This window comes from Plecotus auritus, assembly GCF_963455305.1.
Source record: "Plecotus auritus genome assembly, chromosome: 6".
Lineage (NCBI taxonomy): Eukaryota > Metazoa > Chordata > Mammalia > Chiroptera > Vespertilionidae > Plecotus > Plecotus auritus.
This window is the reverse complement of record NC_137773.1, coordinates 111,673,080-111,689,402: the sequence shown is the minus strand read 5'-3', so window position 1 is coordinate 111,689,402 and position 16,323 is coordinate 111,673,080. Positions and strand designations below refer to the sequence as shown.

At 47.0% G+C, this 16,323-nt stretch overlaps 1 protein-coding gene across 2 annotated transcripts; it reads right to left on the bottom strand.

Moving 5' to 3' along the window:
- Window positions 1–2,205: 2,205 nt before the first annotated feature.
- Window positions 2,206–8,165, bottom strand: MAD2L1 (mitotic arrest deficient 2 like 1). Of its 2 annotated transcripts, none has more exons than XM_080676901.1 (5): window positions 7,955–8,165; window positions 7,104–7,250; window positions 4,529–4,649; window positions 3,523–3,626; window positions 2,206–2,916 (listed from the first exon to the last, which is right to left on the bottom strand). In XM_080676901.1, the coding sequence occupies exons 1-5, from the start codon at window positions 8,025–8,027 to the stop codon at window positions 2,744–2,746; spliced, it is 618 nt and encodes a 205-aa protein (XP_080533027.1). In that variant the 5' UTR covers window positions 8,028–8,165; the 3' UTR covers window positions 2,206–2,743. The 2 variants fall into 2 exon arrangements, with proteins under 2 accessions (XP_080533027.1, XP_080533028.1); XM_080676902.1 differs by lacking the exon at window positions 7,955–8,165 and adding an exon at window positions 7,508–7,952.
- Window positions 8,166–16,323: the final 8,158 nt, after the last annotated feature.

The following is a 16,323-nucleotide window of genomic DNA, read 5'->3' as shown; positions in this document are numbered from 1 at the left end:
ATGCATTCTAATAATAATGTTGACTCAGCCTACGGGTTGATAGTGATTGAAAGTGGAGGTGTAGAGCCTTTATGCTGGTTCGTCTCTCCATGCACCATATCCCCAAGAACCTCCCTTTGAGGTTAGCCGATGGGAATTACTGTGGGGTGTCCTCGAATAGCCAGCAATGTGTCAGGGAGGACATCCAATTTGAGACATGGATGGAGGCAACAGGTGATGTTGGAAATTATGAGCCTTAAATATCAGAAATCAAATGCTCTGAGCCTGGTGGGGGTTGAATACTTGTGACCCAAAGAGCCAATATGATGGATAACAGGTCAGCAGCCACAGCCCACGGGCCAGGTCAGCCCCGCCTGTCTGCATGTCAGTGCACGAAGCCGTGCTCATCCACTCTGGTGTCTGAGGCTGCTGCCAGCCTCCCAGGGCCACCTGGAGTGGTACAAGCCCACATGCCTGCACAGCCTCAGCTGTCTGCTACCTGGCCCTTTACAGAAACAGTGTACAGCCCCAGATCTGAGATCCCGTCCATCAGATTTCCGTCCGCCCATCTCCCTGGGAGAGCACTTCCTGGCCACTGAAATGGGCTCTGGAGTGCGGGAAGTGTCAGAGTTCAGACAGCCACCACTCCTCAGTGGGAGATGAGACACATGACTGCCCACACGCATGGGAAGGAGACACGCCCGCAGTCCCCTGCAGACTCTCAGGGAAAAGGCTTGACCTACACAGCAAAAGCCAGCTAGTCCAGATGGGCGTGTCTCCATGGAAACGTTCCTGGAGGCCTGACTTCTCCATCTCACTGGTGGCCTGGGCAGAGGGACTGGTAGCACAGGCAGAGGGTCCTTCAGGGGCTGTCAGACCTGTGTGAGCTCATCTAGAATGTTTTAATTCCTCCAGTCAGCCACATTCAAGGCCAGGCCAAGGCATCACCCTCTTGTGGAACCTCATCTTTTTTTTTAAATGTATTTTATTGATTTTTTACAGAGAGGACGGTAGGTTAGAAACATTGATGAGAGAAAAACATCGATCAGCTGCCTCCTGCACACCTCCTACTGGAGATGTGCCCACAACCAAGGTACATGACCTTGACCAGAATTGAACCTGGGACCCTTCAGTCCGCAGGCCAACGCTCTATCCACTGAGCCAAACCGGTTAGGGCTGGAACCTCATCTTTAAGACTCACTCGTTGTATCCTGAGGCCCTACACCCTAGTTGGCACAAGAAAGCACTTGCTGTACAGTCGCCAGCCCTTACCTGTGGGATAATACGATAGTTCCAAAATCACCAGTGGATTCCTGAAACTGTAGTACCACAGCCTACGTACAATGGTTTTGCCTACACCTACATACCTTTGCACTTGAAGGAAGCACTTTATGGTTTTCTGGCATTTCTGAATTGGCAGCCTCACTACCATTGCACTTGGGGGCCATAATGAAGTAAATGAGGGTGACTTGAACACAGGCACTGTGAGTGTCCCACGTCCTGCTTGGTTCAGGGTTCAGGTTCAGAGTTTGGGTCTGGAGGAGGCCGCGCGCAAATTGAAGAGACAAGAAATAGTAATTTGGAAATTGGGGGCCAGGCAGAAGCCCAAGGAAGGACTCCGCTTTGCTCTGGCCTTGCCATCCTTTTTATTCAGGTCTGGGATACACCCATAGCCCTTAGGCAGGCAATTCCAGTAATAGCTCAGTGATAGCCCATCAGCAAGGATTTACATAAGACTAAAAGGTGGAAGTTGCTTCAGCTCCCTTTGTCTCAACTAGACAGTGGGTGTATGGCTCTGACCCATGCCAGAGCCTCAAGGTTGACCAGCCTTCCAGACTCCTTGTCCACCCCTTTCTGCTAGTGAAGGCAATGGGCAGCTCCCAACAGGCACTGTGGTCCCTCCATAGTCAATCTGATAACTAAGTCAGCTACTAGGTGACTGATGGGCTGGGAGAACTAGTGTGGAAACACTGGACAAAGTGGTGACTCCTGTCCCCAGGGAGGCAGAGCTAGACAGCACAAGGTCTTGTCACACTACACACAACTAAAACCTCAGTGCCAGATGGACCGCTTATCTCGGGAATTGTCCATTTAATATTTCCAGACTGTGGTTGGCTGTGGGCAACTGAAACCATGGAAAGCCAAACCCGATGGGGAACTACTGTACTGAGTCCACCTTAATCGCTAGTTAACTGGAATAACACCACACCCGTGTAAAAATATTTTAGGGCAAGTTTAAAACATGCACATGTAACTTTATTTATCATTGTCATTTAAAGCTTGATTTTATAAAACACAAAAAGACATTAAGAGCTCTGTATCAGCGGAATTGAAACAGGAGAAATGGCGACAGATTTATAAGTGTAAATTATATACAATAAAGTGAAGTAATCGGGGGTTTTTCAATATGGAAACTATACAAATGAAATAAATGGCAAAAAGACCTGCTAGGAATACTGTTACAGTGGCTGATCAGTTACTTTCGAACTAAACAAAGATTCTGAATATTCAGACTTTTTCCCATCTCCAGTTTCCACCTTCAAAGGAGCTGACATTCTAGTGCTGATGGGATCAACCCTATGGAAATCATGTCAACCCTATAGAAAGCCAAACAGGCACCAACAAATGGAACAATACGTACAGTCCAGTGAAGTACAATGTTAACTTTTTCCCACCTCAAAGTAATCAATGAAACAAAATAAGAACTACAGCTGACTTGGTCTCAGGAAACAAACGTGTGGGATTCCATTAGGCCCCGGCTCCTTCAATCATTGACAGGGATTTTGTAGGCCACCATGCTGTTCACTTTGTGGATTGTCGTCGTGAAGGAACGCAGGCGGACCTGCTCAGAATTGGCAATGAACTGGGGTCCGGACTCTTCCCACTTTTCAGGGACAATCAAATCTTTGTCTGTATAGATCAGGAGGTCAAACGAACCTAAATTGGGGATAAGATCATTGAAGTACATTGTGTTCTCGTAACCTTCCCTCCCTGTCTCCATTTGAATGACGGGTAGTGTGAGAGAGGACAGTTTGGCCTGGTCTCTCATTACCCACCAGGTTATCGCTCTTCCTCAATGGAAATTTATTTTAGTGCAGAAAATACCGCACTCCTTTTACGTTATCTTATGAAAAATTCAAGTTTTGTTTTTATAACAAGAAAACCATTATAAAATATTTGCCAAGTGTCTCATCACGTGAAATGGCGTGTGAGCTGCGGGACGTGCGTGCTGCTCAGGAGTCGGGAGCTGTCTGGTGCATGAAGGAGTCACCCAGGAGAGCAGACATCATCACAGCTGTGATGTACACGGAACATGCAGAAAGCAAGAATGGTGACAGGAATGACACCAGACTGCTGAATGCTTTCAGCCCTCTCCTTTAGCATTTCCACATTTTCTGATATGCATCACATAACTCTTGCTTTAGAATGCCTTCTTCCCCATTCACAGCACATATGGATAGCTAAGAGCACATTTAATAAAGGGACAATTCTTAAAGCCGCAGCTTAGTCTTCTTAAGCCTGCGAGAAACTGTAACTACTTACAGGAAGCTTCCAGCAGCGGCAGGAAGGTCACTGTGGCTGTGATCTGTCTGATCACCGAGCGGATCTCGTCCTGGATGGCTTTCTGAGACTTCTCTCGGGGTACACTGTCAAGGAAACCAAACCAATTCATTCATTTTCTAGCTGCAACATTATTTCAAACATTGATAGGATTATTTACCTGGTGAAATGCTTCCAAGTCAATTAAGTAAACTTTAAGAAGTTCGTTTTCCTTTAAATGAGTCTCAGTACATCCTTAGGACCTATCCTAGGGGCACCATGTATGTCATTATTTCATTTATCCTACCCACTCATCTACTAGTATCAGATGCGTAGCATATCTGTCAGGTGTTCAAGTTAGGAAGCCACCACCTCTGAAAAGTAAAACAGCCAGTAGTATCGAAAACATGTGCTGGGTATAATCATTTGGCATTTTTAGTGATGCCTAATGCCTACTGCCTCAAATAGTTCTTAAAGACCAAACGTTCCTTAATATAGACCAAAGGCTTCAGAACAAACGCAACTTCCCTGAGAAACGGTGCTGAGCTCACAGCTAAGCCGCCCCAGACAGTGCTTGACACCAGCATGTCACAGTGGGCGCTTCCCCTCGGGGGTCTGGACACATAGAGCAATACAGAAAGGACTAGAGCTGCACCGTAACCTGGGAGAGTCTAGGATTACCCCTTTGGTTAAAAGTACCTTCAAACACATCCCTGAGTGGCCCACATAGCAAACCACGTGCAGCTCCACACACTCCCCACAGACACTAAAGTCTGGGCTTCTCCTACGGAGACTAAAGGGAGCAGGTAATGTACACTATCTGTACAAACCAATGACATGCTCCACTCAGCAAAAGTCTCTTCCCCAGGGGACTGAAACAAATCAACACATATTAGAAACAAAGCCTACCTTAAAGAAACTAGTTCAATATAACCAGGACTCATTTTCGTAAAGAAAACAAGTTTTGGAAAAAGTACATGGAAGTGGAAATAACTTAATTCACACTCACCTGTCATCTTTGGCTGTTTTGTCACACTCAATATCAAACTGCCACCTCTCAAGGACCTCCCCGTCTTCAATATTCGAGATGACCACCACCAGCTTCTGCACTGAGCACTTGTACAGCCAGTCTGCAACACACAGGCAGCGGGTCGCCCCACTGTGTCAGAAACGCTCCTCTGGGCCCACCTCAGCAGACCTACCACTCCTCCAGCCTGCACACAAATCCTGCCCATCCACAGCCTAGCCCGCTCCCATCTCAGCCTATGTAGTGGGGCAGCACTGGGTGCAGGGGGCAGTGACCATGTGGCCCTCCCTCTCGTTCATGGCGAGGATGCAGGAAGCTGGTGCTGATCTAAGCATCACACCAACAGATGCGAAGTCATTGCTGTGATAACTGCCTGGAAGGTAAGCTACACGGTGCAATGAGTGTAAAGTGGGAAAAAGGACTCCCCAGGGAGCTCTCATTCAGGGGAGGCTGGAGTCTGTCTCTAATAATCCACAGCATTAACCAGCACAAGAACAGGGAAGAAGGTACTGGGTCTTAAACTCTAAAGGGAAGACAGAGGGAGGACTGATAGGCCAATACAGCTGCTGGTGAGGAAGAGCAGCGAGGTTGGCAAGGTGGGCCAAATTCAAGACATGCCACTTCCAGAACCTGGGGAGGCACTACTGCATTAAAGCAGCGCGATGTACCCATACATGCATTTCAAACTGTCATCTGGCTGCGACGAGGGGCATGGACTGGAGGCAAGAAGGGACACTGGCTAGTAACACAGGCAGGAGGTGGTCAAGGCTTGCAGGGGAAACTGGGAGATGGGGCAGTAGAGAGGCCAGGGAGATGTCGTGGTTATACTATTAAGGGTAACTGGACTGCCTGCGAGCGTAAGCAAGAGGTGCGAGTCAGGGTAGCGCCCCCGTTTGTTTCTGGCTTGTAACTGGTTGCGTGGATGATGTAGTCACTGAGAGGCAGAGAACCGAAATGGGGATGACCCTGTTTAGGTTTGTATGTGACTCTGAAGCACCTGAGACCGGCCACACAAGGATACCCGGGCGCATTCCATGGGGGCGGAGCTAGGGAAGACTGGCCGCAGGAGTCTGAGTGGGCACACAGGGTCATCTAGCACCTACAGTGAGAAGGGGACTGACACTGAGCCCTGAAGAAATCTTGGAAATCAGGAGTATATTCAGGAATCAGCAGTATGTTTTTTAAAGAGACAGAAAACAATTTAGCAATATTTAAGGCTGTGGGCCACCTAGATCTCTGCTGCACATTCTTTTAAATATGTAAAAATATCCTTAGCTTGCGGACAGTACAAAAAACAGGCCATATGCTGGAACTGGCCTCCTGACCCCTGGCATAGACCAACAACTTTGTATCGTTTTAGTTCTGAACAGGAGGAGGTTGGATGGTAATGTGAAGATTTTGGGGTAGGTGGTAATTTTTTTTCTTTTAAAATTGGAAATGATCCAAATCGAAACAAAGAAGTAAAAAACACAAGTGAGAACAAAGAGGGTGGACGCTGGGGTGGGGGGACTGGGTGTTTTCGAACAGACTGAACAATTCACCTCTAAAATGAGTAAGTCCTCAGTTTTAACTAAAACAAAGATAGATGTTACACAGCAAGGTCTAGAAACATGTGAGATGAAATGTCATGGATGCAGCTTAGCCATGTCCCGCTTCCCATCAAATAAAGGGGAAGCTATAGATCTGCAGCTGCCTCAAGCTTCCAGTCCGAACCATCTGAGTGCAGCCCTGTGGCAGGCTATGGGCGGATTTAGCCGTGAAGTTAACAAAAATACAATGAGATTTTAAAAGTAAAGATACTTGAAACAAACAAACAAAAAAATAGGATTCGTGGATTAAAAAATTTGACAAAACGATCACTGTAGCCCTTTTTGGAACACCAATGGGCAGATGGGGAGAAACATCCCACAACTCAGAAAAAGTGGAAGTGGAATCTCAAGTGGAAAGAAACAAATGGAAGTACAAAGGAAGGAAAAGATAGATGGGAAACAAGGATTGCTCACACAGGAACTTCTGGAGCTAAAGAAAAAAATGAGCTGTTTAAACTCAGGCTGGATTCTTTTAAAAAGACAAGTGGAAATAGGTGAAAAATAAGAACACTCTACTGTGTGTTCTATTATTTAGTAGCTCTTTTTCTTCTTTATTTCTTTGAAGTTTTAGTTCCCACATTGAATACAATTTTATTTCCTTGATCTTAATAATGATGGCTTTAGACTCCATGCAAGTACAGGAAATACATCGTTAAGAATATATAGTGATTTTTTTTCCACAGATAATAAAAACCATCATAATTATGTACAATTCAACTGGTTCCATCTGGCCACACAAACTGCAAAAGTCATTTTTTAAGGGAGATGATGGAGACAGTTTTGTTACGCCATCTATCAGATTCCTAATAAATATGCTATTTGCTTACTCACAATAGGAGAGTCACTATATTTGAGATGGTAACTTGTTTTACACCTTTATTTACAAAGCTGACAAATGACCACCAAGACGCTAGAAAACGTGGGTTCTGGAAGGCCTGCCAAACTCAACCTGTTCCAATGACTCATACCTTTCAGCTGCTCCACCACATTGCTTAGGTATTGCATGAGCGCGGGGTCCGTGGTGACCAGCAAGGTGAGTCCGTACTTCTGCACGCGAGTAAAGGTTTCAGAAGGATAAATGCCACGCTGATACAAAATGCTATTGATGCCAAATGCTGAAAGCAAAAGAGATGTTAAATGTTACCCCTTTCTAACACCCTAAAATTAAACATATTCAGAGGTGGCTACGGTTTCGGGTTTCGCTTATGGTATTAAGCTGTCAATGTCTAAACACACGTGTTTGTGTGTCTTGCTGAAAGCAGAGTGGGTAAAAAGTGTCACCAAACATCCTCAAAATCTTGCTTCTAAGGAAGAGATAGTGATACCTGTATTTCTATGGCAACCAAAGAAAAACGCCAAAGGCGCATCTTACCGCTGCCAAATTTCATCCCATTACAATCCGAGTCCCAATTCTGATCACGTAGTTAGCGGATGTCACCGCAGATGCGCGCCAGAAAGCCCCATCCTTCTCTCCCTCCCTCCTTCCCACAAGTCCGGCCAGGCTCCACCAGGCCTACGTCCTCCGAAGGGCGCCTCCCAAAGTGCCTGCTCCCCACCGGACCGAGCCACCTGGCGGGCGCTGAGGCCTTAGCCCCGTCCGGCTGCCTCCGTCGCTGGGGTGGGGGGACTACCCGGGCGCTCCGGGAAGGACCTACGGGCCTCGGCGGCACCGGGCCGCCCTCTCCACCTTCCCAGCGAGCCCACAGCCACCTCTCCCCAGACTCCCGTCCGGCTGGCGGGGGACTGCCATCCCCGCCCCTCCACGCCGAGGCCCGGCTTTCGCCCCGCCGCCCTCCCGCTCGCTGCGCGGGCGACTCACAGAAAAACTCAGCCACAATGTCGGCGCTCCCGCGCAGGGTGATGCCCTGCTCCCGGGACAGCTGCCGCGCCATGGCTAGGCCCGCAGCCGGCGCGCGCCCACCGCACCAGGCTTCCGCGGAGTCCCAGCAGCTCCCGCCACTCGGTTCAAAAGTAACGACGCAGCACGCCGCCGCCTCTGCGCAGGCGCACTGGGCTCGCCCCGCCCTCGCGGAGTCGGCGCGTCACGCAGGCGCAGAAGACGCGGCCGGTGGTTCCGGGTTGTCCGCCGAGGGGTGGAGTCGTCAGGCTCCTCCAGTCCTGGCCCCCTGGGCGGGGCCGAGGGAAGGGGGCGGGTCCCTGGGCAGTGGCCGATCCCTAGACCGGCGGGCCTGCCTGCGGTCAGCACAGGGGGTGGCAGATGTTCTCAAGGGGCCTCAGCTGCGCCCTAGTATCCCCAGTGTCGCCTCATGGGCAGGCAGGTGCGTGCGGCCGCGGGGCCACGCCTCGGGCTGCTTTCCTGGAGCAGAGAAGCGGGCCGGGCAGGGGGACCCCAGCCTCACGGAGACGCCTCCGCCGCCCCTCCCCACAGGAGGCCATGGGGCTGCAGAGGAAATTTCCAGGGGTGAGACCAGGGTCAGGGACTCTCCGCGTGCACAGCTCACTGTGAAACAAGTTTACCCTGAAAGCGGCTGCGAACGTTGTTTGTAAAGGGGTCTGAGAAACCCGCACGGGCTGTGTTGCTGAATCCCGGGAGCTGCAGATGGGGTGGTGTCCTGCAGGCCCGGGGTCTCCTGCAGGTTCAACCTGGGGTCTCATCCGAGCCAATCCCCCCACCCCTGTGGGTGGCAGAATTCGAGCTGTGGTTCCTGCACGGAGGCCCTCCTCGTCTTTCTGTTGGCCAGAGACCACCTCGGGCCTTGGCCAGGTGGCAGCCCTTCTGTAGGCCTTGTCATCTGTGAGTCTCTGGCTCACCTGGTGAGGTCAAAGGTCAGCCCCCGTCAGGTCTCTCCTTGCTGACCCTGGTCCTGGAGGGCACCGTGGTGTGCACAGGCTCTGACGGCTCAAGGGGAGGGTTACACAGAACATGCTGAGTCCAGAGGCCACCAGTTTGGGGCCATCTTAGAATTCTGTCTGAAATGATTGTAGATGCCAGACTTTGATCAGTTCCAGAGTAAAATAGCATAACTGGTGATAGGATCACTGACCCAGTAAAATGTTTCTTACATGCTCCAGTCTCAGCAATTCCCAGAGACTTCCTGGGTTTCGTAGTAACACTAGAGGCCCGGGGCACGGATTCCTGCACTGGTGGGGTCCCTTGGCCTGGCCTGCGGGGATTGGGCCAAAACCAGCTCTCCCACATTCCCTGAGGGGTTCTGGATAGCCAGAGGCCACAGGCCAGGCCAAGGGAACCCACGGGTGCATGATTGGAGTGCACGGGACTGGGGGAGGACTTGAGGGCATGTCCAGCCCTTCTTGCCCAGTACCAATGGGCCGGACCCCAGCAGCAAGCTAACCTACCAGTCAGAGCATCTGCCCCCTGGTGGTCAGTGTGCACCATAGCAACTGGTCCAACGGTGGCACCAAGGGTTGCACACATAGCATATTAGGCTTTTATTATATAGGACTAGAGGCCCAGTGCATGAAATTTGTGCATGGGGGGGGTTCCCTGAGCCCAGCCTGCACCCTGTCCAATCTGGGACCCCTCGGGGAATGTCCAATCGGGCCTAAACCGGCAGTTGGACATCCCTCTCACAATTCTGGACTGCTGGCTCCTAATCGTTCACCTGCCTGCCTGCCTGCCTGGTCACCCCAAACTGCCCACCCCCGCCGGCCTGATAGCCCCTCACAGCCTCTGCGTGCCAGCCTGATTGCCCCTAACTGCACCCTCCCTGCTGACCTGGTCACCCCTTACTGCCCCCCCTGCCGGCCTGGTCACCCCCAACTGCACCTCCCTCCCGCTGGCCTGGTCGCCCCTCATGGCCACCCTGATGGCCTGGTCACCCCACGCAGCCTGCTTGTTCATTCATTTGGTCGTCCCTCACTAACCCCTCTGCCGGCCTGGTCACCCCACGCAACCTGCTTGGTCAGTCATTTCGTCATCCCTCACTAATCCCCCTGCCAGCCTGGTCGCCTCACGCAGCCTGCTTGTTCAGTTGTTTGGTCATCCTTCACTAACCCCCATGCCGGCCTGGTAGTAGGCAGCCATCTTGTGAGGGCGTGATGGTCAATTTGCGTATTACCTCTTTATTATATAGGATAGTTTGTGAATGATCTGAAGATGCAAATAATTGTTAGTGCAGCTTGCAGATTCTAGAATTTAAAATCCTAGCAAAATACATGTGTTTTTTATATACTAGGTGTACCAGTTAATGTAGATTTTTTTCAAAAGATGGAGTTACACATATGTTGATATATATGCGATTTGATATGTATGCTATTTTGTTGTATTGACAGCAAGCTTCAAAACTTTTTGCTGAAGGTGTTAACATCATAGGTATTTTTATGCTTAAAAATGTCAAATTTTGTGCCAAAAAAAGAGCATTTGTGAGAAGTTTTCATTATTTTGAAGAAAAAATTATCGTATACTTCGGGAAACTTATGGTGAACATGCTCCATCTCAAGATACTTATAAATGCTGATTTAAATGCTTTAAAAGTGATGATTTTGATGTGAAAGACAAAGAACATCCAGGTCAACCGAAATAGTTGGAAGACCAACAATTACAAGCATTATTGAATGAAGATGCGTGTCAAACTCACAACTTGCAGAAAGATTAAACATTGCTCAGCAAACAATTTCCCATCGTTTACAAGCAATGGGGAAGATTTTAAAGGAAGGAAAATGGGTGCCACATCAACTAAACGAAAGACAAATGGAAAACCGAAAAGTTATCAGTAAAATGTTGCTTAATGACACCAAAGAAAGTCTTTTTTGCATCAAATTGTGACTGGCGATGAAAAGTGGATTTATTTTGAGAATCCCAAATGCACAAAATCATGGGTTGATCCAGGTCAACCATCAACATCAACTGCAAGGTCAAATCACTTCAGAAAAAAGACAATGCTCTGAGTTTGGTGGGATCAGGAAGGTGTGGTGTATTATGAGCTTCTAAAACCAGGTGAAACCGTTAATACTGATCACTATTGACAACAAATAATCAATTTGAACCATGCTTTGTTTGTGAAACGACCAGAATGTGCCAGAAGACACAGCAAAGTAATTTTGCTTCATGATAACGCACCATCACACACTTCAAAACCAGTTAAAGACACGTTAAAAGATCTTGCCTGGGAAGTATTAACCCACCTGCCATATTCACCAGACCTTGCTCCTTCAGATTACCACTTGTTTCAAATGATGGCACACGCACTTTCTGAGCAGCACTTCAAAACATAGGAAGAAGTGGAAAATTGGGTCTCTGAATGGTTTGCCTTAAAACAAGAAAAGTTCTATTGGGACGGTATCCACAAATTACCTGAAAGATGGGGAAATGTGTAGCTAGCGGTGGACCTTACTTTGAATAAAACACTTTTGATGTTTCTCATGAAATTATTGTGTTTTCTTTGATTACAAAATCTGCCATCATTAACCGGTACACCTAGTAGAAGGAAGTAGGTATAAAGTACTTCATGCTTTATGAGATGATGAAAGAGATCATTAAGGTTTAGAAGGCATGCACTTTTCGAGAAGTGTATAAATATGCACACCTAAACAAAAAAATAAAAAATGGAAGGCTTACAGATTTGGGCCTGTCTCCCATCTTCTCAGGCAGCCTCCTTACAGATACCCTCCTACCTGCATGCTCCTGTCCTTACTTTTCCACCTCACCGCTTTTCATAACGTGCTGTCCTCTGCCTGGAAATTTCATTTTATTTGCTCCAATTCCTACTTCATTTATACTCTTTTTTTTTTTTTTTTTTTTTTTTTTTTTTTTTTTTTTTTAGCTTAAATGTTAGTGCATTAAAGAATTTTTCTTTGACCCCTTCAGACTATAAGGTCCCATTCTTCCATGTTCTCAAAGCATCTCATGGTGCTATTTCAGAGCATTGCTTTCATGCTTACAGCTGTATTGTTACAATCATGCGATGACTTGCATCATATCTTCCCTGTTTTGGTGGAGGATCCATGATGACACTTAGTGGGTGCTCCACAAATATTTGTTGAATGAATGAGCATTTGAATGTTTGCCTAGGAAAACTTCATGGAGGAACCCAAAACATTTTCCAATTGGATAGCAAGTTTGATGGGTAAGTGAGGCCACTTTTAGGGAGATTTGAACACCCATCTGAGTTGATCAAACTGGGAGTACCAAGGATTTCTAGGTTCTGAGGATTGACATAATTAAAGTGGTGGTTTTTTTTCCAAATGTAAATTCAGTAGTAGCTGTAGAATGAATTGCATATAGAACAGTCTAGATTGGGTGTTTTGCTAATAATATAGATTCTTGGCTTCTGTTCCCCTTCTCCCAGTGTGGTTCAGCCAGGATGGTAGGCACTGGTCGGAGGGGCCTCTTAGGCACTGGAATGTGCTGGTCTGCATTGAGATACGCTATGTGCATAAAACACCAGATTTTCAAGACTTAGTATAAAAAATAAAGTATCACAGATGTGTCTTTTAAACAATTACTTATCCTATATAGTAAAAGCCTAATATGCTAAGTGGCCTAATATGCTAAGTGTCCAGTCATCCATTCAACCAATCAAAGCATAATATGCTAATGAAATGCTAAGGCCACTCAACCTCTCGCTATGACTGCACTGACCACTAGGGGGCAGATGTTCTGACCGGTAGGTTAGCTTGCTGCTGGGGTCTGGTGGATGGGGACTGAGCAAGACTGGCCAGACTCGCCCTGGAGCCCTTCCCCGTCCCTCCCTGGCCCTGATCGTGCACTGGTGGGGTCCCTCAGCCTGGCCTGTACCCTCTTGCAATCCGGGACTCCTCAGGGGATGTTGGAGAGCTGGTTTCGGCTGGTCCCACAGGCCAGGCCAAGGGACCCAACTGGTGCACAAATTCGTGCACCAGGCCTCTAGTTGAAATTATATTTACCATACATTGTAGTAAATAAAAATGTATTGATTGTTAAAATAATTTCACCTGCTTCTCTTCTGTTTTTAAGCTGACTACCAGAACATTACAATTATGTATGTGGTGCATGTTGCATTTCTGTTGGACAGTGCCGGTCTCCTTTATGGGCACTCAGGGAAGACATTTTCACCAGCATCCCAGAAGAGTCCAAGGCAAGTCCTTAACTTACCCTGCGAGGAGAAGACTGATGGGTATTTTAGGAAGGCAGGCCTAGGAGGCCGAGAGCCTGGACTAGATGGATGCTGGAGTTTGGATAAGAAGGTACATCAGAGCAAGACACTGGAAACGAGAGTTGAGTTGATGACTGCTACAGGGGAAGGATGAAGCACAGGGCAGATAAGTCCAAGGTGGCAGGTCTGCACTACAGCGCATCGTTGGCCAAAGCTGTGGGATCTGAGGGAAGCTGCCCAGGCTGAGCCTGCTCTGTTTCTATGCAGTAACACTAGATTCTAGAAGCTTTGGAGGGACCTCTTTCCCATTAACTTTTAGATGCTTGGTTTGATATTGGCCCCATCTTATCTACAGTGTGCACAATTAACCTTTACACAAAGGTGTGTGGGTTTGTTTGTTTTTTAATTGTTTTCAGTTCTTTGACTTACTTTTATTCACAACTAGAGGCCCAGTGCACGAAATTTGTATATGGGTAGGGTCCTTAGGCCTGGCCGGCGATAAGGGCCAATCAGGGCCTTCTGTTGCCGGCCGGGGCCTTCCTTCCCCTGGCTGCTGGCTGCCAGCCAGGGCCTTTTTTCATTCCGCGCCACCCCCCGGTGGTCAGCGCATGTCATAGCAAGTGGTCGAACTCCCAGTTGGTCAAACTCCCGAGGGCACAATTTGCATATTAGCCTTTTATTATATAGGATTCTATCCATTCTTTCTAACATGTATTGTTTAGGGGAGCGCTATTTGGACAGGAAGAAGTATAAATTGAAATTTATTTTTTAAATTTTTTTATTTTTTTGTTGTTAATCCTCAATCAAGGATATTTTTCATTGATTTTTAGAGAGAGTGGAAGGGAGAGGGAGAGACAGAGAGAAACATTGATGTGAGAGAGACACATTGATTGGTTGCCTCCTGCACATACCCTGACTAGGGCCGGGGAACCCGCAACCAAGGTATGTGCCCTTGACTGGAATCAAACCAGGGACCCTTCAGTCCACGGGCCTACACTCCATCTACTGAGCCAAACCAGCCTGGGCAAAATTTATTTCTGAGGAAAATTCAAGTGTAGTGCATAACGAAGCAAACCTGTAATAATGAAAGTGGTAACTATGGGAAAGTATGCCATAGACAGGCCTATATTCCACATTAAGATGCTAAAACCAGAAGTACTCATAAACATACCTAAAGCTAGAATCAAGTGTACTTCTAGACTGAAGTAACTTAATGAGTTAAACAGTCTTATAGATGAGGAAACTGAAGTCCAGAGTGGCTATATATTTAATCTAAGATTCAGTATCTGCTTAGATTTAGTAGCAGAATCCAGGGTTCCCAGCTGAGTCTCTTTTTAAATCATATCTATCTGAAGATATGCTGGGAAATGCTCTTATTTTTTCAAGGTTACTTTTAAAAATTAGCTGATTTTAGACTAAGGGTTTTTTCCTCAATAACCTGTACATATAACTTGTCAAAAGCACTACAATCTACACTAATAAAAGAGAAACATGCAAATTAACCATCACTCCGCTATGCCCACCAGCCAATCAGAGGGAATATGCAAATTAGAAGGAGAAAGATGGCGGCCGCCCAGCTGCTCCAGGCTCAGAGTGGCTGGACAGGACGCCTGCTATGAAAGGGAGGGCGGGGGGAGAAGGGATCTACAGGAGCAGCACTCTGACCACAGCAAAGACAAAGACTGCAGACTCCGGAGTCTGCAGCGAAGATGAAGATGGCAGACTGGCTGGAGCCTGCCGCAAAGACGAAAGCTGCAGGCTCTGGCCAGAGTCGGCAGCAAAGGCGGCAGACTCAAGCCAGAGCGAAGGCCTGGGTCCCAGGTGCCAGAGGAAAACCGGTGCTGGAAGCCAAGGGAAGGAAGGCCTATTGCACGAATCTCTTCATGCAACAGGCCTCTAGTCCATATATATAAAAGTCTAATATTCTAAGTGTCCGACTGCTTGACCAGTTGCTGTGATGTGCACTGACCACCAGGGGGCAGGTGCTCCGACCAATAGGTTAGCTTGCTGCTGGGGTCTGGCCAATCCGGACTGGGTGAGATGGGCTGGACACACCCTGGAGCCCTCTCATGGTCCCTCCCCAGCCAGCCAGCCCCCATTGGCCCCGATCGGTACTGGGTGAGATAGCCCCGATCAGTCCCGATTGCCAGCCAGGCCGAGGGACCCCCACCCGTGCACGAATTCGTGCTCAGGGACTCTAGTCCTTAATAAATTTCATGTTAATACACCAGCAGTTCCAAAGGCCAGATGATGGCACTGCTTCCATATGAAATAAAACCTTTAAACATTCAGTCCCTGCCTTGTGTGCTTCAGTTCAAAGCAAAATGAAGGGAAATGAATTTCATGGTTTCCAAGGTATTCGCATGTGGGCTACATCAGAATGAATTGTTGAATCATAATGTATTACAGAACTGCCATACTTTCAAACATGTGCACACATGCACATACACCCAAAAACACGTTTATATTTACATTTAATTTTAATATTAATTTGTTTTACATGAAAAAGCATTTTAGATAGATGAGTCATTATTCTTATATAGACTTAGGAGAGTTGTTCTTCAAATTGTCAGGTGTTATTTTATTCTTGAGGCCAACCACTTGAAATAGAGTAGTTTATTTCAAATCTGATAAAACAGATACTTTATGATAAACTTAATAAGACATTCATCTACTACATTTTGGAAAACAATTCTTGTGCACATAGGTATTTAATTATGTAATATTGGGGAATTGGCTTATTTTAAAAAAAAGAATGCTGTCCTAAGTCTTGAAGTTATTTTTTTTTTCTCATTTGATGTGAGGGGAAGGATTATAGTCAGATATTTTCTATTTGATGACTTACGGCTTACTTTGTAGATCTCATGAATGTTTATAGTTTTTCATGGGCTTAAGAATTGAATTGCATAATTTGAATCCCCTAAAGACTCACTTCCCCACCTACTTTTCTTCTAAGGATTCTGGGCTTGTTGCTCCACATGTTTATAAAGGTAGCACAACAAGTTTGAATCATGACATTTTATTAATACGCAATGGCTTAATAAAGTCAACAAATATATCTCCTTACTGGCTTAATTCATAATTTTAATGATCCAGTTGCAGACATAGGATATTAAATGTTATCTTTAGTAAA